The 26,102-nt window shown below is 43.4% G+C and overlaps 3 protein-coding genes and 1 long non-coding RNA gene across 7 annotated transcripts in view; 2 read left to right on the forward strand and 2 right to left on the reverse strand.

Moving 5' to 3' along the window:
• SYCP3 (synaptonemal complex protein 3) overlaps positions 1–26,102 on the forward strand; it is a 171,808-nt gene that overhangs the window by 87,209 nt on the left and 58,497 nt on the right. The gene's annotated exons all lie outside the window — the stretch shown is intronic.
• Positions 1,530–18,403, reverse strand: DRAM1 (DNA damage regulated autophagy modulator 1). Of its 2 annotated transcripts, XM_053405938.1 has the most exons (7): positions 17,315–18,396; positions 10,346–10,413; positions 8,609–8,751; positions 7,119–7,296; positions 5,881–5,939; positions 3,433–3,525; positions 1,530–2,107 (listed from the first exon to the last, which is right to left on the reverse strand). In XM_053405938.1, exons 1-7 carry the CDS (start codon positions 17,512–17,514, stop codon positions 2,063–2,065), a joined length of 786 nt encoding a protein of 261 aa, XP_053261913.1. In that variant the 5' UTR covers positions 17,515–18,396; the 3' UTR covers positions 1,530–2,062. The 2 variants fall into 2 exon arrangements, with proteins under 2 accessions (XP_053261913.1, XP_053261912.1); XM_053405937.1 differs by lacking the exon at positions 1,530–2,107 and having other exon boundaries at positions 2,774–3,525; positions 17,315–18,403.
• On the reverse strand, positions 6,234–7,111 carry LOC128422219 (uncharacterized). The gene is made up of 2 exons (XR_008332450.1): positions 6,885–7,111; positions 6,234–6,802 (listed from the first exon to the last, which is right to left on the reverse strand). It is a non-coding gene; the product is annotated as an uncharacterized LOC128422219 (long non-coding RNA).
• GNPTAB (N-acetylglucosamine-1-phosphate transferase subunits alpha and beta) overlaps positions 24,541–26,102 on the forward strand; it is a 44,889-nt gene continuing 43,327 nt past the window's right edge. Inside the window, exon 1 of one of the 3 annotated variants that reach the window (XM_053405926.1) lies at positions 24,541–24,808. In XM_053405926.1, coding sequence (XP_053261901.1) covers positions 24,692–24,808 — 117 coding nt within the window. In that variant the 5' untranslated portion in view covers positions 24,541–24,691. Of the gene's footprint in view, positions 24,809–24,997; positions 25,153–26,102 lie in introns of those variants that run through there. The other 2 variants (XM_053405928.1, XM_053405927.1) reach the window with 2 other exon arrangements.

Consider the following 26,102-nt stretch of genomic DNA (forward strand, 5'->3'; position numbering starts at 1 on the left):
TGCCACAATTTATGTGACCCGTCAGCTGAACACCCCACTAGCCATGCCTGACAATTAAGAGTAAAATTATTGTCAAGACACTTGGCAGACTAGCTTGGTCACTCATACACCATACACCAACTATCAGGTAACTGATAGCTACGTCTGTTGTTAAATAAATATTGCCTGCAACACTAGAGAGATATTTTAGAGCAATGTGATAATAGTTTTATTTGAAAGCCATCTGAATTAATTTTGTGCTGGTTCAATAGGTCCTTTTTGTTAATTATTATATTGGAAGTCACATCGGGGTTTGATCCAAAAGTGGCCTATAACGAAAAATAGTATAAATACATTCTGATTAGCAGCTGCTTTTTTCTACAAGCATAGGAAAAAGCAATTAATTTGTCTTATGGTGACTATCTGATCAGACTTCAAGCTGCCCACACATTTATTTCTTCCCAGGGAAGTAGATCAATTATTATTTAAGGATTTAGGGGCAATACACACTACCAATATGGTCCTTTAGTGCCATCTACTGTGCAGTCAAGAAAGTATTACATATACATTATTATATACATACAAAAAACCTTAGCAATCTGATTTGTACAAGCAGTCCCTTTTATTTTGTTCAGCATTTATGTTCACCTACACGTTTTTTCACATCTGATTTTCACCACAGATATTAATTTTGTCATTCCTTTTCCAAAAGAACAGAGAAATGTTGGTGTTTTTTTTAAAAAAAAGCAACAACAAAAAGATTCCCCTGTCAAGTAAAGAAAAGCCTATATGTGCATTTAGTGAATTTATAATGTTACTCTTATGGTGCATGTGCACACATCTCCTGGAACTGTTTTTAGTATCACTAATGGAAAAGACAGACTTTGACCCCAGTCCAGAGCTAGTTAGCTTTTCTAACTCCTGCTGAGTTCAATGGGATGTTATTGCCAAGTAAATGTGTATAGCATAGATCAGTGGCGTAGCGTGGGTTGCCAGGGCCCGGGGCCACATGGAGGGGGGGAGGTAGGGAAATGGACAGAGTATGCATGCACATTCAACTGCCTAATAGCGTCACCCAGGAGATCACAGGTATAGATAAGAAGGGTCCTTCCATTGTCTGGAGAGGTCACTTCCTGGTTTGCATGGAGCTGTTTTCAACGGCATGCAACTCCTGGAGAACTGGCCAGCACTCAACGTAGCCCTTGGCCCAAAAAAGAATGTAGCCACCCCTGTTTGATTTCAATAGGACATGTAGCCCAAAAGGCCAAGTTAGCCATGACTAACTGAAGGCCACAGCTAGCCTGAGGACATGAGGAAGATGCCTCAGACGGCAGATGTTGAGGGGCAGGCAGTGGTGGTGAGGCAAGGACAGAATTGCCTGTGCCCTCAGGTGCAATAGAGGCAGCTAGTGCTGAAGTAATATTCAACTGCCAACCTGGTTAGTTTCTGTAGCCAGAACATCTTATTCTTTTATCCGAAGCAGCGAGAAACCTTGAGCAAGCCTTGCTGAAGCCCCTTTATGTTCAAAAAGGACCTGAACCACAACAACCTCTCTTTAGATCAGGGCCAGTTTATTTCCTAATACATAAAAGCAGACATTACTATCCACAATGAATACTAGGCATTTAAAAACACAATCTTAAGCACAGTCAGTTGAAAGAAAGCCCCACCAAGTTCACCAATGGGACCGAGTTCACCAGACTGCAGCCTGAGTTTTACTTTGAGGCCATCGTGACTTCCAACAAATAGAAAGAAGGCAACAGTTGTCGAGGAGGGACGTCTCTTCCTCTCCTTTTTTCCCAGAAGTTAACGTTTTTCAGACATTCCCATTTTTAAAAATGAAACTGGAAAGAAGTATTTAAAAATACAAAAAGGATTTAGAACACAGGTTAAAGAGGGAAACGAGGCACATGGGGATATTAGTAAAAGTAAAAATAGTCTCTCCCTTGACTATGATTATGCAAACTTGCAGCGTTGATCCACCAGGTTTGCGTCACACCAGATTTTACTGTTCTGGAGTCTCCCCAACAGTTTCTTTAATGCCCTCGACCCCAGCTTCTATGATTCAAACTATAAAAAGTCGTCATAGGTTTCCATGTAGCTCTGTTGATATCCGTATTGTAACTCCCTGGAACAAAAAGAAAATGAGAATAACCAGTCACTACAAAGTATTGGCTGCACATGTGTTACGCGGTAGACAGGCATGCAGGCAGAAAAGTGACAAAATATTTGGCATTAGTAGAAAAAGGTTCGTTTCATCTAGTATTTGAAGAGAGCTGGGGCCCCAGTCTTAAATATAATTTAAATCCAGGCAAAGCTAATAAAACTTACCTCATCCCAAAACAGATTGGCTACAACCCAAAGTCATGCATACATGTATCTATGGTGAACATATTTTTTTAAAAAAAAAATGCACGTCTACTGCCAGAATTAGGGATGCGGGTTGCACTGTGGGTTAAACCACAGAGCCTAGGACTTGCCGATCCAAAGGTCAGCGGTTCGAATCCCCACGACGGGGTGAGCTCCCGTTCCTCGGTCCCTGCTCCTGCCAAACTAGCAGTTCGAAAGCACGTCAAAGTGCAAGTAGATAAATAGGTACCGCTCCAGCGGGAAGGTAAACAGTGTTTCCGTGTGCTGCACTGGTTCGCCAGAAGCAGCTTAGTCATGCTGGCCACATGACCCGGAAGCTGTACACCAGCTCCCTCAGCTAATAAAGCGATATGAGCGCCGCAACCCCAGAGCCGGTCACGACTGGACCTAATGGTCAGGGGTCCCTTTACCTTTACTGCCAGAATTGGCAACTAAAGGCTGGGTACTGGTAGTGGTTTTTCAGAAACTCGAATGTGTCTGAAACTGCAGTACTTTTTTCCAGTTCAGAATTAATGGCCAAAATTATCCCCACTGCCGCTCTTTGTGCCTAAGGGTACCATATGCTGAAACCACCACTTTCAGGGACAAAAAGGGGCCATGCAGAAATGATAAGAGGGCCTTTTGGTTCAGACGGTGGAATTCCCTTCTACTAGAGCTATGCGCATCCCCCTTGTTGACATCTTTTTGTCACTGAAAACACAGCTGCTCTGTTCGAAATAGGAGGGTTAACAAGGTTATTGTGCTGTTTGTTTTGCGACAATGTATTCTGCTGATGATCATTATCGTGAATTTATTGCTCTGTTCTATTTTGCATTTTATTGCTAATAACCTTTGTTGAAGGGCATCTACAAACAACAACATCAAGAGCAGCTGCAGCAGGTGGATTTTTGGCAGCATACTGGCACGGGCCCGCCCTTGATCCAGATTTAGTGTGCATTCTGGAGCATGTGCCCCTATGGCTGCTTTTTCTTAAGGACAAAAATGACATTTAAAGCAATATGCTTATGGCAATGTACAGTTTGGCCCTCAGACTCTGAAGCCCTTTTGCTCTGAACATGAAACCTTTTGTTCTGCCATACCCACCTGAAAATCTCCGATGAAAGTTAAGAAGAAGAAAACAAAACTGAAGGCTACTACCCATTCGCAGATTGCACTCACAAAATGAAACACATAATCCTAATGGAAAGGAGAAATAAAAAGTAATTCTAAACACTAAACATGGCAAACAGAAGGCAAGTCAGACAGGCAGATACCAATTAATGTATACACCAGGAACACAAAGGAGATGCCTATTTTTATTTTGGAGACATACATTTCGTGTTTATTTTTTTAAAAAATGTTAAACTCCTTAGAACAATTACATTGGAGACACTGAGGTTCACATTTCCTTGTTAATCCTTCCAAAATTTTGAATAATTTTATTACAGTTTTCTCTCTCTTTCTTTGATGGGTATTGCTTTTAAGACTTTTTTTTGTAAGAAAAGCTGTTTAAAAATAATAATAATCTAGATTTTCAAGATAGTCTATTGGTCAGTTGTTCAGTATTTTGCCATTTTGAAGTTTTATGATCTTTTTAATCATTTTACTGCATTCCGCCTTGATATTTTTTTGACCTGGCTGTTTACAAATATTCAAATAAATAAAGCCTCTCATGCCTCAGGATACAAACATATTGTTAAAAAGAATCATTAGGGATTATTTTCACCCATTTACACTCTGTAGCAAGATTGTGTAGCAAGGTACATTCTCCCCCACCCCCCTTTATTTTATTTTTATTTTATGAGATTCATAAGGCACGTGCTCCCTCTTGTGGTATATCATACCCACAAAAATACTTGCAGAAATTCGGAATTTCCAGTGAGGTTAGTCTGCAGCAAAAACAGAGTGCCTTGTTGCTCCTTAAAGACTAACAAATGTATTAAGGCAGAAGTTTTAATGGACTAAAGCCTGTTTCTTTAGATCCATGAAGACAGTGAGGGAGGCAGACAAATGAATCATCAGGTCCACTCTAGTCAAGACTGTTCCCCTCACTGCAACCAATTTTCTTTTATTTTTTTCTTTTGGTATTTTAAAATTGTAAACCTCCCCTCTGGGTGCCTGAGCAAAAAGGCTGCCTATAAATGCAGCAAATAAGTGTTATCCTCAGCAGGATAGTGCATACATATGGGTGCATAAGCAGAAATTTGTAGGCAAGCACCATCACAATTAAATCAATGATGCTGGCATCTGTCTGCCTTGGGAGACAGTGGAGGATTGAAGCTTTGGGGGTGAGGTCAAGCTGTTGGAAGGTTGTAGTGCCTACTGTGGCTGTAGAGACCGAAGCAAGAGACACATTTGCAGCTGAAGGCGTCTGAATTTAGTGCACATCTCCTAAATTTAGTACGTATCCGCCTAAAGGGAGGATAGGGCTGATTATGCAAACTCCTTCATTTATACCACTTCAAACCCCATGCACAGCCTCCAAAACCCAAATGTGTAGCTTCTCACCCCCTGATTCCTACGCAGATGTTGTCACTGAACCATTTCATTCCCAAACTGAAATAGGGCTGCAGCAGCTATAGGAACCATTAAACCTTAAATGAACACTATGTTGTACTAGGAAGGTGGAGCGTCTCCACCCCCATCGTTCAGCCCAGACACTGAGGTCCAGCTCCAAGGGCCTTCGGGTGGTTCCCTCACTGCGAGAAGTGAGGTTACAGGGAACCCGGCAGAGGGCCTTCTCGGTGGTGACGCCATGTGGAATGCTCTCCCACCAGATGTCAAGGAAATAAGCAACTATCTGACTTTTGGAAGACATCTGTAGGCAGCCCTGTTTGGGGAAGTTTTAAATGTTTGATGTTTTATTCTGTTTCAATATTTTGTTGGGAGCCACCCAGAGTGGCTGGGGAAACCCAGCCAGATGGCCAGGGTATAAATAATTTATTATTATTATTATTTGCTTCGCTCATTCTGACCCCAAGTGTAAGGAGCCTACTTGCAGCAAGGAGAAGAGCATTACTGCTTCCCCAAACACAAAGGCGAAAAGCCTGCTTTTTGCTTGCTGCACTTGATGATCCAAAAAGAGATTCTGACAGCTCTGGCCACCCAGTGGGATGAGTGAATAAAATGGGGCAGAGGTAAGTAACAGTGTATGCCCTGCAATGCCCTTTTGGGGGGGGGATATGTGTCTCCCCCTCTGTATCCTGATGTTGGCACACCTATGCATTCTCAGTGCTAACTTAGAAAGAAAGCTCATCTTGTTCTCAATTTACCTATCACCAATGTTAAACACGCTTAGATGTTAAAAGGTACGTACATTCTTTTGCATTATATTAAATATCATGAAACAATATGGCAGCTTTTATAACTATGGCTATCTATGTAAATGCAAAATGGTTCTTAGCCTTGCACAACTTAGCTTAGTCTGTGCAGCTTCCAACTTACCAAAGTTAAGCCCTTTATTGTCTACTTTTGCCTATTTTAATTTGAAAGTATTGAACAACCAAACAAAATGGAAAAACGATTATATATTTTTACTTAGTACGAATTTACCTTTTCGCCTGGATTCCACTCAATCTTTGTTATGGAAACTAGTGAAGCACACGCAATCACTGGAGGAGAGGGTGTTAAAGGGAAACAACTGATTTAAAATGCAATGCTATTTTTGGCTTGTAATGCAGCAATACGTCATTATTCACACAGAGGAATGGAACAGTCAGTGGGAGCCAGCACACAAACATACACAAACCTCCACAGACAACTGCAAGAAGTATGATACACGTCTCATTTTAGAATTTATACAGCCACGAATGTTTGATGCATGGCCATGTAAGGAAGTTCACCAAACAGGAAAACAAATGAAGTTAGTATCCGGTTTAGATTTTAAATGCCTAAATGTTTCCCCCCCCCCCTCTGGTCACAGACTTTTTATTTCAATGATAGGACCTTTGATTGATTGATTTTTAAAAAAAAAATGTTTAAAAGTTCTCCAAAATGATATGAACTGTAGGTTGGCAAATCACAGTCACTTCAGGAACTTTTATTACCATCAAATCTCAGAGTAGCCACACATGCAATTCTGTCCTCAGAACTGTTTTGGAATAAGGACTTATCCACACTTCCTCTTCCCTGGGGAAAACTTGCTCTTTACTGCTGAATCGGAGCAAACGTCAGCTGGGTTTCCCACAGATTGCTACTGGTTCTGATTTATTGCTAAAGAGCGGGGTTTCCAAGGGAAAGCAGCAGGGCAAAGGCAAAACCGCTTGCAATCTATGGCCTGATGACCTTGGTGATTCTCAGTAGTCTTGTTATTTTACTCTCATGGTTGGTACCTCTGATCTCTACTTGCTGTGACTGCATAACTTCATCCCTGGATAATAACCAACACGAGCAAACAGCCCTTGATCATCCAGGAATTCTTTTCCTTATTTTATCGCCAACCATGCTTTTGAGTGCAACCAAGTTTTCACAAACCCTTAGGTCATATAATCGAATCACGAGAAGGAAACAAATTCAAAGGGCCAATGCCTCAGAACCGATGATCACGTAAACAAGACCCTAACTCCAACTCTCAACGTTACTTAAATTTTATGGCTGTAATCGTCAAATCGTTCCATTCTTAGTAGTCTGCTAAGCCTCAATAATAAAAGATGTAGAGAATAGCAGAATGAACATGTTACTTTCAGTGAAGGCATTTCAAATAACTGAATGCAATAGGAATGGGTTGTTGTTGTTGTTAAGGTAGAGTATTCATGCTTTAAACAGGCAGAGTGACATACTGAAAAGGATACTGGGAATGATAGCTACCCAAGTCATTACACAGAAGAACAGCCTTGTGTGACATGCACACGAACTGCTCCATTGTGGATGCGACTTGTAAGAGATTACAGTCTGAAGCACAATGTACAGAGCACCAGACATAAAAGCTAAAAGAGCACCTCCATCGTGGACAGCAGGAACTGCTAGCTCCTGAAAAGACAATTGGAAAAGCATTATCTACTATTGCAATTTCGCTAATAAACACAAAAAGGAGACTGATACTGCAGCAAACACGCAGAGGGTAAACACAAGAAGACAGACTGGATTTGTCAATATCTCCGCAGATGAGACTGAAAAGAAACCATGAAACTTTGATGCATTGTGCATCCCTGTTCTCAGAATTTTCCATATGGTTCCAGGACAGTTAAAACTGCACAGAAGAACTGTGATGCTTTATGGTTTACACATGTTATGCTTTGTTCTCTTCCTTTTTGGTATGCTTGCACTTCTTCTTTTTCAACCGATCAATTAAAGGATAGGGGAGAACCCGCACATAGAAAAGCAATGTGACCTTGTTTTCCGTCATGCTCATTTTATGCAACCAATAATTATTTTCTGCAGAATATCCACAGTTCTGTAATCAAGAACCTGGCTTCAGAATCGAAGGGTGAGATTTTGGTTCTTGTTATTTGCTAGTTGGCCTTGAACAATCTGCTTAACCTTGCTTGACTTTGGCATCTGCACATGAAGTTAATTACCTCATTCACTCTTCTCATATCTTATGCTACAAATTCTTGCAAAACCTAAGGCACGGGGCACAGCTTCTAAATATATAAATGCCACAATGTGAAGGGTTAAGGACAATTTGACTTGTCCACTTAATTCTGCACAGCAGTGCATTAATAACCATGGGAAAGCATGAAACTAGCAACACAACCCACAGATTTAAATAAAAACAATCAAGCAATGGAATTTTGTCTTTGTTTAGCAGCTAGCTACTCTGAACAGGTATCTGGACACAGCAGTGGGCTGGAGGAGGGCTCAAGCCATCAACATGTGTGTTAACTGGCTGCCAGGTATATAATAAATTGTTTCTAAAATGCCTTCTCTTGTTTATTTCCATGCCATCATTTGATGCCATTAGATCTTCCAAAGGAACATTGTTGGGAGAACCACATTTTTTGTGGTTGTTGACTATCTGTAATAGTGACAGACACCTGGAATTATCTGCCCTGCACTCCTTCAATGGCCACCACGTGCCTGTCATTCAGTAAACCAAGAAACAGTCTTTAGGAGGACTTTGACCTCTGGATGAGAGAGTCATTGCATTGCTCCATGCAGGATCAGTTCCAATTCTTGGTTGCTGATTTACCCAGAGGTTTTGTTTTTGTCTTTTTAAGGACTAGCTTTAGAATGTGATATATATATATGGTATTCTTAACTACTTGTAGGCCAGATGAAGGAGAAGCAAAATATCAATTGAGGAAAGACAGACAGAAAGATAAATTTTATTTGGGCCTACCTGAAAGCTTGCAACAATGCCCATTCCAACACAACCTATCCATCCAACAAACAGTGATAGTAAATTGAAACAGGGGGATATGAAACGTGTCACTTCATTTTGCTCCTTGACAATTAGGTATCTTGCATACATCGTAACTGCACCTTTTTTGGAAAAAAGACAAAAATGTAAGTTATTAAGAAATTGGGACTAAAAGAAAATCATTCAACCCACTTTGATCTGATCCCAACAACACAGGGGAAGTAAGATTCTCCATCCTATTCAGATAATTTATATGATATAAAGCTCTTCTGCGCAACACAGTGAGCAAAAGATGGAGGCCTCAAATAATGCTTTTCATTCATTTCAATTAGAGACTTTGGGAGAGGGTTCTCACCCACAAATTATCTGGCTGATTTACAAATACCTAAGTACAGACACTCCTTTACCCTGGCCAGATTTAACGTTTTGCCCTCTGCCCTGCTGCTAGGCAGATATGAGGGCAAACCATATGAGTCACGTGTTTGCCCATGTGGCTCATCGGAAGTGGAAACAAGTCTGCATGTATTGCTGCACTGTAGTTACTACGAGGATCTACACCTGACCCTTATTGCCCCAGTTCTACAAAAGCTTAAAAATGAACCAGAACTCCAACATATGAGAGCCTTGGTAGAAGATAAGGTTCCTGAAATTACGATCAATGTTGCCAAATTCTGTGTAGCCGCTATTAGGCGCAGGAAACAAGAGCTTTCCAATGCCAATATGCAGGCGAAGGCAAATACTTAATTTTATTTATGCTGTCAAATTTTAAATTGCTGTTATGGCCTAATCTGTATTGAAATTGTCCTTTGTTTTTTCCGGTGTTATGCTTTGCTGACTAGCTGTACGAGTTAATCTGGTCTGTGACCGTTTAATAAAATTTGATTTGATTCATTCATTTCAGTTCCCAACATTCTGTCCCATTCTGGAACAACCAAGAGCAGAACCTTGGGCGGGGAACACAGATGACGGGCAGAAGTTATGCAGATTTGATGATCAAATGATTGGGACAACTTGGGCTCGCAGCTAAGCTTGCTCTTCAGCCCCAGGGATGCACCCCTTTAATTTCTTCCATGTGCAAAAACAGTTGCTAACCCACCCTGTGGGAAGATGTAAGATACCAATTTATTAAAAGATGTATATTCCATTATTTCCAAAGAAAACCAAGGTGACTAACAAAAAGATCAAAACAAATCACAATGCAGGATGAAACAATACAGCTACTTAAAAAACCCAAACAAATTACTAGAACTCAAATGACCAAACTCTGACTCATGCAGGATCCATGCAATTCACAGTTCTAAACGCTGACTTTTGCAGAACGGTACTTCAGAAAGGGATAAGTGCTTGGTCTTAACCTTTCTCCATCCCCTCTCCAACATAGGCATTTCTTGGAAATTTGCCACAGAAAGCCTACTTCCCTTCATAGTGTCTCTGGATGCCAGAATTCAGAAACTACCCTGGATTAAAATTTATAAAGCTAACATTGATGATAAAATTCACTTTAAGACTACTGGGTTTGGGCTGACTTCTAGCAGCCAATGCCACATAAATCCAGAGCAAAGAGAATATGCTGCATTTTTTGTGGTTTTTCCTATCTGAAAATATGTGCCCATTTTACAGGTAATCATTTTTACCCAGTCAAGTCTTAGGATGAGACAGACTAGAAATTTTAAATTAAAAATGTAATAACAGGCACATACATACATACATACATACCTAGGAATGCTGAAATGTTAATCATAAATCCAAAAATACCACTTTCTGGAGGTTTTGCTCCTGTATCGCTAAAAAAAACAAAAGAAAAACATGCAGTTGTAATATACAAGGAACACATTTAAATCTAACTGAAATAATAATGACAGTCACTTTTGCTGCATTTTTACTGGGAAGGTTTATTAAATACCATGTAATATCCATACTCCTTTAGAAGAAGAAAAAAGAAAAACAGCTTTGCTAATCAAGTCAGAGAAACATTAACCAACATTACACTGAAGTCAATGAAACATGTCTAAAAATAAGTAACACCTTTATTTATTTAGAAGAAAGTCCCATTGACTTCAGTTTCAGATTTACCACCAGATCTGTATGCTCAGGTTTGCAAACTTGCAGCCTGATTCTATACACATATATTTTGGAAGCAAGTTCAATTTTGTTCCATGAAAAGCTGCTCTGGTGCACATTATTAAAGTAGAATACTCCCAGTATCTCTGAGGTGCATTTGTATTAATAAGCAAGTCCCTTTTTATTTATTTGAATTTCTGCAGGCAGGGGGTAGTGACTCATTTTCCCTTTGTTTCAAAATCTGTTCTTGCCAGTGTAGATCCTTTAAAAAAACACACACCAAAAACCAATAAATTTTATCAGGTTATAATCTAGAGATAGGAATATAGCCATTCAAATGAATGGGCTGCTGATATACTATCATCAGTGTTATGTACTGAAGCTGTTCACCCACAACTTAACAATCAGCATAGCTAACAGCCCAACAGATTGATAATTCCATCAGTGCTGAGACACTTATCAACTGTGAATGGTGTAAGACTGTGAGAGAGAGGAATGAACTGTCTTCCACTCCTCCAAACACATAATTGGTGGTGGTGTCCAAACTGACAGTGCCTGAACTCCCAGTCGTGCTGGGACTTTCATTTACATTTCCTGATTCATTGCTGGAAATTCCATATTTGGTCCATAGTCCTTGAAGCAAATATCTGAACCTGGAAAACAAGCATGCCTCATCCTGTGTGATTTTTAATTTTTCAAGAGATATGCAAATAGGAATCAGCCTGAATGTGTGTGCTGGTCTTACTGCACAATCTTTCTATAACATTCTGCAGTTTACTTTATCTGATTGATTGCTAAGCAAGCCAACTTCAAACAAAGTTGGTTTGTTTAACTCACTAAAACTAGGATTCCTGGTTTGTATGCAGTGCTAAGTATGGGATTCTTTGAAACTGAAAGTAAACTTTGCAGATACAAACTCCCTGTCGGTGCCAAGCATCAGCTGGGTTCCCCATACAGTACTTTATTTATTCATCTTTTAGAAACACCCTTACTTTTATTTTAATCCGCAGGATTTTTAAAAAAGTGTTAAGAGCCACAAATTAATTATAAATAAGCTCTAAGTAACTTGGCAGACAGCAGAAAACTCATGTCCCAAGTGACTCACTTGGGACAAATCTGAAGTACTTCTTCAATTAGAGACTGGCCTATACTACCTAAATAGTAAACTCAACTGCGATCACTTCAAAGTCTTTGAAGAGCATTAGGTAAGATGAGAATGGGATTTGCACCTGACCAATGTGCAATTTGAATTTCTTCTTGGAACACTTAATGGTTTAAGAGCATCACAAATAATTAAAATTGCATTGAATGCCATTCATTTTTATTTAAACCTTTAAAAATTGGGTTTATGCATGAGTTACAGCGTTTGACAGATTGTCATTAAATAACATCTATAATGTGACTACATTTTAACTATGCTGTGAATTGTGCCTTGTTACCGGAAAAATCTGAGGGCTCCCTTGGACAAAAAGTAAAGACACCAACCAGAGTAAATTGAAGCAAATCAGCAGCCTGTAGGCTTGGTCTTTATTGAAGAAAGACTGTCGTGACAGGGTGCTCCCCTCACTTGCAGGTGAGAGGAAAGACCCAGAAAAATAGTCAAAACAAAAAAAAAAATCCTTCCAGTAGCACCTTAAAGACTGGTATCTGAAGAAGTGTGCATGCACACGAAAGCTCATACCAAGAACTAACTTAGTTGGTCTTTAAGGTGCTACTGGAAGGAAAAAAATTTTTTGTTTTGACTATGGCAGACCAACACGGCTACCTTTCTGTAACCAGAAAAATAGTGTGCAAGGTCTTATAAAAACTTTTTGAAATTCCCCTCCTCTAGGTCAAGCCCACCCCCAGAAACATCATGCATACATTACAGAAAGGAGGGGTTGAGGGAGGAGTTGGTGGTAACCTGAGTGTCTTGTCACCTGGCTGGTTCCTCCTTTCCCCCCTCCCCATGAGTCACTTCCAGGAGACAAAGGGGAGTTTGCAGTTTCCTGCCCCCAGAGGGAAGATCTGATCATTGTCCTTTGTTTCAGTCCATGCTGAATCCACTCCCATATGCAAGTTCTTTGTGATCTTGATTGTCTTCTGTCTGGGATCATCAGGGTTGGCATAGCAACTGGGCAGGGCTCCTGTGGATGTGCTGAGACGGTGAAGGGATTATGGCTGACCAGGACCAAGCCACTCCCCTTTGATAGTTCTTGTCATATGGAGTAAAATAAAATGGAACAGTGCAAATCCGATGTATGGTTGATTTTCTATGAATTTATAACAGAAATGTGGTGTATGTAGTGTGTGAGTGTGTGTGTGTGTGAAGTTTGTACAAACAGAATGATTGGGTGGGGGGTTCCTGCTACAGCCTAAATGACAAAACAGTGAGGAAGCAAAAACATAAACATTTAACTTAGAAAAACTGCGTCCAGGTAACTAGTAATAAGACACTGGTTCTATTATTTTAGGCCCGTGGTTTTCAACCAGTGTGCTGTGGCACCCTGGGGTGGCTTGAATGATGGCCAGGGGTGCCACAGGCAACACTGGCCTCTGTCCCTCTTTCCTTCCCACCCTCCTCTGATGCCCTCTCCTGTCTCTGCCCCTCAAAGGCTTGCACAGCTGTTTGTTGCAGCAGCCCTGGCTACAAGCTCCCCAGGCGACTGGTGCTTCTAGGGCCAGAAAGGGGTGATTCCCAGGACCCTATGGGGCAGTGCGAGGAGGCACCTCTCTTTGGGGGGGGGGCCTCAGCTCAGAGACCAGGGGAGGACTCCCAAGGGGAGGGGAGAGGAGAGGAGAGGAGGCTGAGGGAACACTGCACTAGGAAGGGTGTTCAAAAAAAGGGTGAGAGGCTGCTAGCTCTGCAGGCAAGGGGTGACATAACTGGGCTCCTGTGCCCCACTGGGGTGCCGCAGAAAGAATGCAGTTGGTCAGGGGAGCCACGGACTCAAAAAGGTTGAAAACCTCTGCCATAAACCCACATTTATGTGGTTTTCTGTACAGACAAGAAAACACTTGCATATCTTATCCATTTCTGCTGGGATGAGTTCTTGAGTCATACTAGTGATCACGTTACCACAACTTTGTGATGGTTTGCAGTTGTTGCACGCCACCCCAATCTGCAAGCAGTGTGAGGCTCCAGGGGTTTATCCAGGGGTTTGTAATCCTCCATTAGATTTTAACGCCTGCTGGATCCAGGAATTAGAAGGGACTTGAGAATACAGCCTAACGCCTTCCGCCAATTAAAAAAAGCGCAGATAATTGTGGATTTCCAGTAAAATGGATTTCCGTAACTTTTAATATTTCTGTTACAGTGCTTCAAGTAAGCACACATTAGCTATAAAATGGCTTTAAACCATATCAGTAATGCTTTCCCTCCTTTTTACAGATATCTAAAAAGCAATATAACAAAAGTTCTGGTCAGAAGTCAGTTTCCACTGTGTTGAGGGGAGACACAACCAAACAAAAATAGCTGTTCTGAAAAGCTTAACTCTGAGGCAGTTTTAGGTTTTTTTTTAAAAGGCTTGAAATTAAGGTTAAACAAAGGTAAAGCACTACAAAGAAAAGTTATGGCCAGCTTCGCTTTTGTTCATTTATTTGTCTCAGATTGGTCATGATGAGCCAACACACTGATCATTCAGTTCATGCAGCACCCAGAAGCTGCACTTTCCATTATACCCTCATCTTTTAAAGTTTTAAGATCAACTCAATGTATGTGTATTCTACTCTCTTGGGCTTAGCATGAGAGACACAGCAGAACAAGTAAGGATATATATATATATTGCGCTTTCATGTGCTTACATACTGATTGGTTCAGTATTATTATCAGCCATAAAGACAACTAACTAGGGCCAGGCCACGGAAGATACTCCCGGGTTTCCAGAACCAGCACGGTCATGAGAAAAAAAGAAAGTGTGTACAATTTTATTGAAAAATTATAGGAAAAAATAGGCAATAACCTTATATTTGAAAATATGCGTCCTGGAATTAGTCATGTTGCCAAGGGGCCATACCACAGAAACCAAAAACTTTCTACTAAATATGAATTGCACAGAGGAAATCCCGTATCTGCGTATGATTCCATGTCCGACTCTCTCTCTCTCTCTCTCTCTCTCTCTCTCTGTGTGTGTGTGTGTGTGTGTGTCATCTCACTAGATGCTGTTAAGTAGTACAGTAACCAATGATGCCCAGGGAAAGTATCCAAGTTTCTTTCTTCCACTGGAGACCAACTTTACGGCAGGGTCAGTTTCCTTAGCAGCAGAATGGCAACCGCTGCGCCATAGGAATACAAAACATTTCCCTGAAGCTTAAGTGTGTTTGAATACACCCTCTTAGAATCATAGAATTGTAGTGTTGGAAGAGACCCCCCCCCCCAAGGGTCATCTAACAATAAGCAAGGTTGCTATTTTCCTTGATGAAAGGTCTGTGGCTTTCATAGCTGCAAGCCAGGAAGAAAGTCAAGTGCTTGCTGCACTGGTAACAGAGGAAAGACTGGGAAAGCTTCGATTTTGTGTTTCTGCAAATCTTGCAGCTGCCATGCACAGAACCCTACATAGATGGGATAATTTCACAAAGTCAAGTGCTGTTTTCTCCACCACAAGTTCAAGTCCCAACAAATTCAGTGGGACTTGGGTTGCAATCCTGACCCACTTATCTAGAAGTAAGTCCTACTACTTCTGAGTAAATATTGTTAGGATTACACCGCTACCTCTACCTCAAGCTGCAATACACTATCCTAAGTATACTTTACCTGATGCGATTTCTTATAGAAACAAACAGGGTTAAGGATTGGGTAATAAAAGTTGAAGTCTCGTGCACCCTTACTTGGGAGTAAGCCCCACTAAAATCAGTGGGATTTATTTCTGAGGAAAGACACATAGGATCAGTTAAACACATGAGCTACAACAATATGCACATTTACTCAGTAGGTCTTAGTCCTTCAGCAAACTGTTACTGTCCTGTCACAACTTGCTGTTAGTTATGGGTTCCTCAAGACAACCTGTTTACTGAGCGTTCAGCCTGATTTGCTTGACAAGGTTTAAGTTAAGTCTTGAGCATTCATTCTGTTTTGTCCGTGGGATTTTTATATGACAATCAGCATTCCATTAAAGTTGCGATCCTAAACCCACTTTCTGGAGACTATAAATCCCATGGAAATCAGTGCAGCTTACGTACCAGTAAGCTCCCTTAATCAAATTGGTGAGTGCTTTAAACCACATCCTTAACCTTTGGAATTGAAGACCTCACAGGCCAGGCAGCAGAATGTGGGATGCAACAGGCATAGGCAAACTCGGCCCTCCAGATGTTTTGTGACTACAACTCCCATCATCCCCAGCTAACAGGACCAGTGGTCAGGGATGATGGGAGTTGTAGTCCCAAAACATCTGGAGGGCCGAGTTTGCCTATGCCTGTTTGAGACTGTCGTAAGGAGACAACACTTTTGAATGCTTCACTATGTTTAAAGATCAAACGAAAACCTCCAAGTCAAGAATTAGCACATAAAGTACAAATACTTTAACCCAGCCATTTCCCCATACCACACCGCTTGTCTACTTGCCAGTATGATCCCTCTTGTATGAAGTGGTACAGTCCACTCCAATCATCTCAGAACATTACCACCAGACTCCCTTTCCCTCTGGGCCAGTTTATAGATCCAGCAAACTGAAATAGAATCATAGAATTGTAGAGTTGGGACCTCAAGGGTCATCTAGTCTGACCCCCTGCAACCCAGGAATCTCAACTAGAGCATCCATGACAGATGACCATCCAATCTCCGCTTAGAAACCTCCACTGAAGTTGAGTCAACCATCTTCTGAGGGGGTCCATTCCACTCTCTGACAGCTCTTGCCATCAAAAATTCCTCCTAATGTTTAGTCGGAATCTCTGCTCTTGTAACTGGAAGCCATTGGTTGTCATCGTCCCCAATAGCCTGGGCCACTTAAAACAGCATGTGGACAGTTGCATGTCAAAACACTCCCTGCATGAACTAAAACTCCCTGCTTACAGAAAGTGAGAATGTCAGGGAGAAGCACCTGCCTTCTCTTAAAGGTCAAGCTAGCTTTCTATATGCAGGGAGTTGCCCCGACTCTCCATACACGCAGCGTTTAGACATAAGGGACGCGGGTGGCGCTGTGGGTTAAACCACAGAGCCTAGGACTTGCCAATCAGAAGGCTGGCGGTTCGAATCCCCCCGACGGGGTGAGCTCCCGTTGCTCGGTCCCTGCTCCTGCCAACCTAGCAGTTCGAAAGCACCTCAAAGTGCAAGTAGATAAATAGGTACCACTCCGGCGGGAAGGTAAACGGTGTTTCCGTGCGCTGCTCTTGTTCGCCAGAAGCGGCTTAGTCATGCTGGCCACATGACCCGGAAGCTGTACGCCGGCTCCCTCGGCCAATAAAGCGAGATGAGCGCTGCAACCCCAGAGTCGGTCATGACTGGACCTAATGGTCAGGGGTCCCTTTACCTTTACCCTCCAGGGGTCAAGAAAACCTCCCCCACTTGATCTGGCATGCCTGTGATCGGATGCACTGGCTTCCCGCTGCACGTGTGTACCCAGCAACCCCTCTACACGGGGGTGCCACTCTGTCCAATGGTTCTCCGACAGAGGGCGCCCTCCTCCTGCTCCCCCCAGCAGGGGCTCTTACCTGATGTATGGGAACAGCGGCTCCACGTGGCCTTCGAGGACAGCGATCACGTAGGAGATGATGAAGGAGGCCGAAGACCAGATGACCAGCAGCGTCGGAACGAAGGCCGCTCCTTGCGTGCAGCAGGGCATCCTGTGCTGCTGCCACCGCCAGCGGCGCCCCCTAGGGATCAGCGGCTCCCTCTCCCCGCCGCCAGGCATGGAGGCAAGAGAGGCCGCGCCGGCTCGCGGAAGCGGAGAGCAGCCAGGCAGGCGAGTGAAGTCACAAAGCGCCTGAAGTCACAAAACTTTTAATTGGGGGGCCAGAGGCGCCGCGCGCGCACACACACACACACGCCTTTTCTCCCTCCTCGCGCGAGCTTCGTGGAAGAGAACCAGGACACGCGCAGACACGACCAGTCCCTCGCTTTCTTCTGCAGCCGCCTCCTCCGAGTTGCTTCTATTCGCAGCTCAGTCCGACGCCCTTTTGGAAAGAGAGAGAAAAGGAGAGGCCACCGAGGTCTCTCTCGCTTCCTCCCACACACCTGCAGAAAGTTATCTCGCGCAGAGAGCAGGAAGTCTCTCTCTCTCTCTCTCTCTCTGCCTTCAGAGAGCGCAAGTCCAACCTCTAAGAAACCGAAGCGAGCCGAATTCCCCTCACAATCCCAATGCTGTCCTTTTCCAGGAAAAAGCGAATTCCGCTCGCATTCATCACAGTTCCGTTCTCCAACCCCCACAGAATCCTCCTCCTCCTCCAAGCCCCATTCATAAAAACTTCCTCACACAAAAAGTTTTTGGTTTTTAAACTGGAGAAGCTATTCAGATGAACTCGGTTTCCCGCCTTGCACAAGTCCGGGTCGTGGTTTGCCCGGGCAGCGAGAGACGATTGCTGAAGTTCATAGGCGCGCAAAGTTCTGAGCGGGCATCCTTGCGCAACACAACGCGGTGAAAACGCTTCCTCGCGCAGCCATAAAGCGGAACTTTTCGGAGCTCGCCTCTCGACAACCTCAGCAAACCGGAGGGAGGAATTCCCGCCCCCCCCCCATTGCTGAGATGTTTCTGGGATATTGTGCAATTCAATTCTGTTTTTTAAAAAAGCACGCGCTTTCCTGCCTCTCGAGTTCATCACCCGGGGATGAGCCTGAGAAAAAAAACATCCTGCATCCTTTCACCAGGGAAGCAAGCGGGCCTTTCACTTTCGTTTCTATTCTTCAGTTAGCTTCTTCTTTTTGGCTCTCTTTTACGAAAAGAGGGTGAGGGAGAGAATTCCCATTTAGCTAACACATGAGAGGGGCTCTAAATCATGAGTCACAATCATGCGAGAAAGCAATGAGGATGGTTGAGAAAGCCCCACTATTTCTCAACACCCTTCCACCTGGCCTAATGAATGGTTATCTTCTTTCTAAATTAAATTTGTCAGCAAGCATTGACATAAGAGTAAAAATACAACTAGTGGCCACCAAATAAAACATTTTACACAACGGTACAAAATATTGCATTGCATCTGTCAGAGTTTACAAAAAAATATTCTTGGTAGTGAAAGTAATTGCAAAAATGTTAAGATAGCCCACTCCAACTCCCACCAGCCCTGGCCAGGCTAAAGGTAAAGGCACCCCTGACCATTAGGTCCAGTCGTGGCCGACTCTGGGGTTGCAGCGCTCATCTCGCTTTCTTGGCCAAGGGAGCCGGCGTACAGCTTCCAGGTCATGTGGCCAGCATGACTAAGCCACTTCTGGCGAACCAGAGCAGCCCACGGAAACGCCGTTTACCTTCCCGCCGGAGCAGTACCTATTTATCTACTTGCACTTTGAGGTGCTTTTGAACTGCTAGGTTGGCAGGAGCAGGGACCGAGCAATGGGAGCTCACCCCGTCATGGGGATTCGAACCGCCAACCTTCTGATCGGCAAGCCCAAGGCTCTGTGGTTTAACCCACAGCGCCACCCGCGTAGAAAAGGGTAAAAGGAATCCCACAACTTCAGGAGGATGATAAATCCCACATATTTGTGTATTTAGACTCTCCAAGACAAGAGTCCCTATTTTCCAGGTCCCTATCCACAGGCTCACAATCTTAAAAATGTACTTTAAAATTGTGCAGCTGCATTAAAAATTGGGGAGTCCGTCAGGGACCACATATAATTACTCAGTACAAAGTTATGAGTTATATAGGAATAAAATTAGAAGGAAAAGCAGAAAGATTAGATTGATTAGACAGAAGGTTAGATCAGGCATAGGCAAACTCTGGCTCTCCAGATGTTTGCGTCTACAATTCCCATCATCCCTGACCACTGGTCCTGTTAGCTAGGGATGATGGGAATTGTAGTCCCAAACATCTGGAGGGCCAGAGTTTGCCTATGCCTGGATTAGATCAATGTACTCCCTGATGTTCTTTGCCTTTTATACATCACGGCAGTCTGTTTGTTTGCATGTCTAACTCATTAAAGTAACATATGAAGGTTCCACTTCATATGTTTTATCTCTTTCAACCTGTCTTCAACATGAGCATTGGTCAAACATTATTACTCAGTTGTACTATAAACAATACCCTGATATTTCAGTATCCATGGTGGTTGTTAGCTACATCAGGACTTTGCACTTTGCTTAAGCATTTAAGGAAGTAGTAATGGTAAATGGGGCTTTTTGGCTGACAAGGTTCCTATTCACAATCCAACTGAAATTGAAGGAAAAACCAGTTGCACACAGAGCAAAGGCATAGTAATTCTCCCTTTTTCTGTATCTTGTTATACGGGGTCAAGTGGTCTTATAGACCTCTATGGGCAAAGATTCAAATGTCAGCATTAACTGGAAAATATAGCTCTTCTCTTTCTGCAGTTTGGTCTGCAAGGAATAAAAGAGTGGAGCTAAAGAGTTTTGCCATAAAACCTAAACACAGAGAGTGGTACAGTATACAGATTAAGAAATCAGTATTAAAATGATAAGTGCATATACTGTAATGAACTTCAAACAAATGAGAGGGAGAAAAAGCAATAAGTTATTGCCTATAATCCACAATACACTTTGAATGAGTTCTGTTGTCTTTCATGGAAGAATGCAAGTGTGCATAAACAGTAGTGCATATTTGATTTCCAGAACTGACTGATATGAAGGAAATGGACTGCTTCATTTAAATAAAAACCCTGCAAGTAGTTGATTTGAGGATTATGTAATTATATTGCCTGACTCAATAGTCTCCACTCTCTGAAAAAACAACCTGGAGCATGTCACAAATTAAATAAAGGAAAGTTGTTGCTGTTAACCTATGATTACCATAGAATATAAACAATTGTCTTCTTCTAATGTTTTGAATGTTTGTGGATTGAAATGCAAATCAAAGGTAACTTCAGGTTATAATTATCCAGTGAATTTCTTTGACATTCAGATCAGGTTGAGTCTCAACACTGGAACACAAACAGACAAATGGCTTGGAGGATTTTTATAGCTTTATTTTATTATTATTATTATTATTATAATTTATTATTTATTCCCCACCCATCTGGCTGGGTTTTCCCAGACACTCTGGGTGGCTCCCAACAGAATGATGATGATGATGATAATAATAATAATAATAATAAGAAGAAGAAGAAGAAGAAGAAGAAGTGACAAAACATCAAACATTAAAAACTTCCCTAAAGAAAGCTGCCTTCAGATGTCTTCTAAAAATCAGATAGTTGTTTATTTCCTTGACATCTTATTTCCTAAGAACAATCCTTTTTTATCCTTCTAGTAATTTTTTAATCTTAATTAATAAAAGTTTGTGGTCTCTATCAGTAATGTCAAGTAACTGAAGTTTCAAATATAGTTCCCTTTTTTTAAACTAGGAGAAAAGTTTACCACCGTGAAATAGTGCTAGTATGTAGGGCCAGTGAAGGTGTACAAAGGAAAAAGCTGAGATGATTATTGTGATTTTGGCAACTGAAAATGGACTCATCTTTTCATTTTTTGCATGGGATAGGCCCGCATTAGAGTAGCACTTAGGTGTACAGTAATGGGCTGGGGAGAGCCAACAAACCGAGGCTGAATCATGACAAGGCGGCGGCATGGTAGGGAGGGCTTGCAGTCTCCAGGAAGGAGCAGCTACATAATTGGGAGGTTACCTCCTGGATCCAGCATTGTCACTAGATGCCCTTTGTGACAAAGAGTGCCTTTTTCCAGCACTGGCTGATTCACCAGCTATACTATTCCTGGACAGGGATCTCTTTATATTTGTATTCCCATAATCTCAGCAAACACTTAAGTATCCTTCCTTTTGCTGAGATACCCAGTTCTACCACGAAAGAGTCAAAAAACCACTGCCTACACAATATCCCAACATCATAATACAGAAAGTTTTAGGCACCACCTAGTGGCAACAGTCTTGTGGTTACAGAAAGGAAATCTTCCTTTTCATAAGTGATGCAGGTGGCGCTGTGGTCTAAACCACTGGGCCTCTTGGACTTGTCAGCTTGAAGGTGGGCAGTTTGAATACCTGTGACGGAGTGAGCTCCCATTGCTCTGTCCCAGCTTCTGCCAACCTAGCAGTTCAAAAGCATGAAAGTAGATAAATAGGTACCACTGTGACAGGAAGATAAAACGGTGTTTCTGTCATAGTGTTCCGTTGTACCGGAAATGGTTTAGTCATGCTGGCCACATGACCAGGAAAGCTGTGTGCGGACAGACGCTGGCTCCCTCGGCCTGAAAGCGAGATGAGCGCCACAACCCCATGGTCGCCTTTGACTGGACTTAACCATCCAAGAGTCCTTTACCTTCACCTTTTACACCCTACACCTTTTACATGAGGCTCTGAAACAAAATGTTGCCTTTTAGAGTGCTTCTTTTCAGAGTTCCAACTACTCTAGACCAACCCCTTGGTTTTCTTTTCACTTGCAAACAGTCAGTCAGGATTCCATGTCCACTGAACATGCACAGGATTCTCAGATCTCCCCGTCTGACCTGAAGTCTCCAGGTTTGCCTGGAGGTGGAGGACTTGAATCTTCAGGTGGGTGAGAATTTTTTAAAATATTATTATTAAAGCACGAAGAAGACTGTGCATTCAGCTTGCAAGCTTAATATTGGCAGGAGCTGGCTACAAATTATAGCATAGGAACTCTGGGGAATTTGTCCTTGTCTCCTCTCTCCCAATTAACCTCCATCTCCAGGGCCCACGCCATGACATCACAGGGAAATGCCCCACTAATGTCACCAGGAACCACCACCAAGTCTTAGGTTTGGACCCTGAAATCTCTGGGTCTGGGATACTGCTGACCTGGCAACCATAGTCCTCAATGGGTTTCAGGGGGTGGGGTGGTAGGAGGGTGTCCCACCATTTGAGGGTTTTTTTTAGGGGGGAGGTATGTCCAGCCCTAGCTGCATTAAATTATTTTAACATATCCATTGGTGTATATCAGGCATGGCCAAACTCGACCCTCCAGATGTTTTGGGACTACAATTCCCATCATCCCTGACCACTGGTCTTGTTAGCTAGGGATGATGGGAGTTGTAGTCCAAAAACATCTAGAAGGTTCCGTTTGGCCATGCCTGGTGTACTGTATATGGACAACTCTCTCTTCTATACTACAATAGGTCCATTCCTAACTGGATAACACATTCCAGAAGACAGTGTTGGGCGGAGACTATAACTGTTTGCTCCGTGGCAATTGTGCAATGGTATACCAGAGTTCTATCCTTTTTTATCTAGTGTTTAACATCTACATGAAACTGTGTGTGATGTCATCAAGGAATGTGGTGTAAGATGCCACCAGTATGCGGAAACATCTAGCTGGTATTTCTTTTGAGTACAGTGGTACCTCGGGTTAAGTACTTAACTCGTTCCGGAGGTCCATTCTTAACCTGAAACTGTTCTTAACCTGAAGCACCACTTTAGCTAATGGGGCCTCCTGCTGCGGCCACACCGCTGGAGCACGATTTCTGTTCTCATCCTGAAGCAAAGTTCTTAACCTGAGGTAATATTTCTGGGTTAGTTTAGTCTGTAACCTGAAGCGTATGTAACCCGAGGTACCACTGTACTGTATTCAGATCAGCAGAAGAACCTCTCCTGGCTGTTCCTGAGTTGTATTGTGCAGGCCCACGGAAGAGCCTTTTCAGTGGTGCCTCCACATCTGTGGAATGACCCCCTCCGTGAGGTGTGTCTTGCCCCAACTCTGTGTTCTTTCAGATGCTGCATACAAACGACACCTTTGTCACCAAGAGGCTGGTGGATTAAGTCCTTTTTAGGGTGTTTTAGATTACACTATGTAATTTATGAATATTATTTTAATGCTTTTACATAAGTAATCTCTCTCTCTCTCTCTCTCTCTCTCTCTCTCTCATACACACACACACACACACATTGCATTAGAGGCCAAGAAAGAAAAATCAAGCGCCTGTTGCTGCCTCAAAAATGTGAACCATCATTCTAGACCTGACTCTGAAAAGCTCATAAGAACATAAGCAGAGCTTCCTGGATCAAATAGCCCACAAGTCTAGCATCCTGTTCTCACAGTGGCCAACCAGATGCCTATAGGAAATCCCCAAACAGTACCTGACTACTCTTTGCTGCTGTGGTTTCCAGCAAGTGGTATTCTGAGGGGAGGGAGAACACAGCCACGTGTTTAGAAGTACAGTAGTATCAGTAATAATAATAATAATAATTTTATTATTTATACCCCGCCCATCTCCCTGGGTTGCCCCAGCCAGCCCTTTCCTACATCTATCTTTGTAATCTTTGACAGCCATCCAAGTTGGTGGCCATTGCCTCACCCTGTGGGAGCAGATTCCCGTTCGCCCACGCGCCGTGTGAATAAGTGCCCCCTCCCGTTTTTGCCTGTACTGAATCGCCCCACTTTCCAGCTTCCTTCGGTGCCCCAAGAACCCTAGCAGCGCTACGAGGCAGAACCAAGGGACACGGGTGTGTGGAGAGAACGGACAGACCCGTGTCTGCCCTCCCATCCCTTTTAACCTTTTCTTGTTTTTAAAACGCTTGCATTTGGCTGGGCAGGCCTTCACGCGGCGTTTGCGGTTTAGACTGATTTGTTTAATTCAAAGACTGCGAGGAAGAAGGCCTTTTTTTAACCAGCGGTCACGAGACCGTGCAAAAAAGGCCGACGAGCACATGACTTTTTCCCCGGGCAGAAAAGGAGACTCTCCACGCTGCTGCTCGGAGCAACGCGCAGCAAGAGTATGAGGAGGTGGCAGCGGCGGCGCCCGCCCGCTGCAGCAGCAGCTGCAGGCCCGAAGGTGGCGCCGTGGCTCCGTAGATGGCGCCGTCGAGCCCGATCCCGGAAGCGGCGGCCTTTGGGATGCACCCGGCAGCGGGGTTGGGCGACGGTTGCTGCTGCTGCTGCTCGGATTGGCCGCCGGCCGCAAGAGAGGAAGGTGGGCACCGGCGGCGGCGACGGGCTTGTAGGGTGATGGTGGCCGTCGGGTCATGCTGCTGAAGCTCCTGCAGAGACAGACCTATACCTGCCTCTCCCACAGGTATGGGCCTTGCCTTTGCCTCGGAGGAATCGTCCTCATGATCGTCTCTGCCCTGCAGTTCGGAGAGGTGAGTGGAGACCTGCGGGGCCCGCTCCGGAGCAGCCGCCAGCCGGGAGGTTGTTTTGTTTGCAGCGCTCCCAAGTATCCCCTCCCTCAGCCGCGCTTCCAGGATCCTTCTCCCGACTGCACTTCCCTTAAAATCCTGCTAAGGGTTCCCTCCCTCCTTCCCACCTTGCAGGTGACAGATAGTCCCGGTTTTCCTCTTCCCGTCTCCGCTCCAGTCCCCCCGCCCCCCGCCATCTTTCCTTTCCCCTGCATTTAAGCAGCTGCGTTACAGGCACAATTATTTTCTCCTTCATTGCATCTCCTTGTGTCGGGAAGATTGCAGCCTGTTGGATTTCGGCCTGGTAGGTATGTGACTCCTAAAGACTCGTAGATTTTAGCAGAAACTTTATTTACAGCACGTGCTGCGCCCTTCTCATCTTCCTGAAGCTCCCACCCGTTGTTCTATACGCACATCGTTTCCCTTGCCACTCTTTAATTGCCATTTTTTTCTCATTTATATTGCACCCACCCCCTACATTCCTCCTGCCTTTCTCTGGATTTCTCCTTGCATTTGTTATACTTCCTTTCTTTATTCATAGCCCACATTACCTACTGCACAGTTTCCTATAGTCTCCCAGCATTCTTCTTCCGCCATATTCTATTCCTCCAGAAGTTTTGGGCTACAACTTCCATCACCCCTCCCAGCAGGCATAGTTGTGTTGACCAGAGTGGATGGGAATTGTAGTTCGAAACATCTGGAGGGCACCAGGTTGGCCAAGGCACTAGTAAGGATTATTCCTAGTACTTTATGATGTTACCTAGGCAGTTTTGCTGTGTGGGCGGTTGGGAGTGGAGCAAAGAGGTGGAGAACGACAAGGAGAATCATGAAGGGCGACTGCAGCTGGAGGAAGAACAAGCAAAATGTCTAATAATAATAATAATTTATTATTTATATCCCGCCCATCTGGCTGAGTTTCCCCAGCCACTCTGGGCGGCTTCCAATCGAGTGTTAAAAACAATACAGCATTGAATATGTGTGTGTACTTGTCCCTTTTCTTGGTGAATGGTGGCAACCAAAACTTGGTAACTGTCAGCAGAGACTGTGGTTAATAGATAGGCCCGAGATAGTGCTTGCCACTCCACCAAAATATACATGTGATACTTGCAGAGGAACTACTCCGTATCTTGACAGTTTCTGATGCCTGTGTTCATGCAGATCTTGTGATCTGATGTGTCCCTGCTCTGTTCTTTGTCAGTTTTATCTCATTGTCTATTTCCAGTGTTGGGCCTCAGTGTGCTTAATGTGCTTAATAACA

The sequence above is a fragment of the Podarcis raffonei genome, chromosome 10 (assembly GCF_027172205.1).
Source record: "Podarcis raffonei isolate rPodRaf1 chromosome 10, rPodRaf1.pri, whole genome shotgun sequence".
NCBI lineage: Eukaryota > Metazoa > Chordata > Lepidosauria > Squamata > Lacertidae > Podarcis > Podarcis raffonei.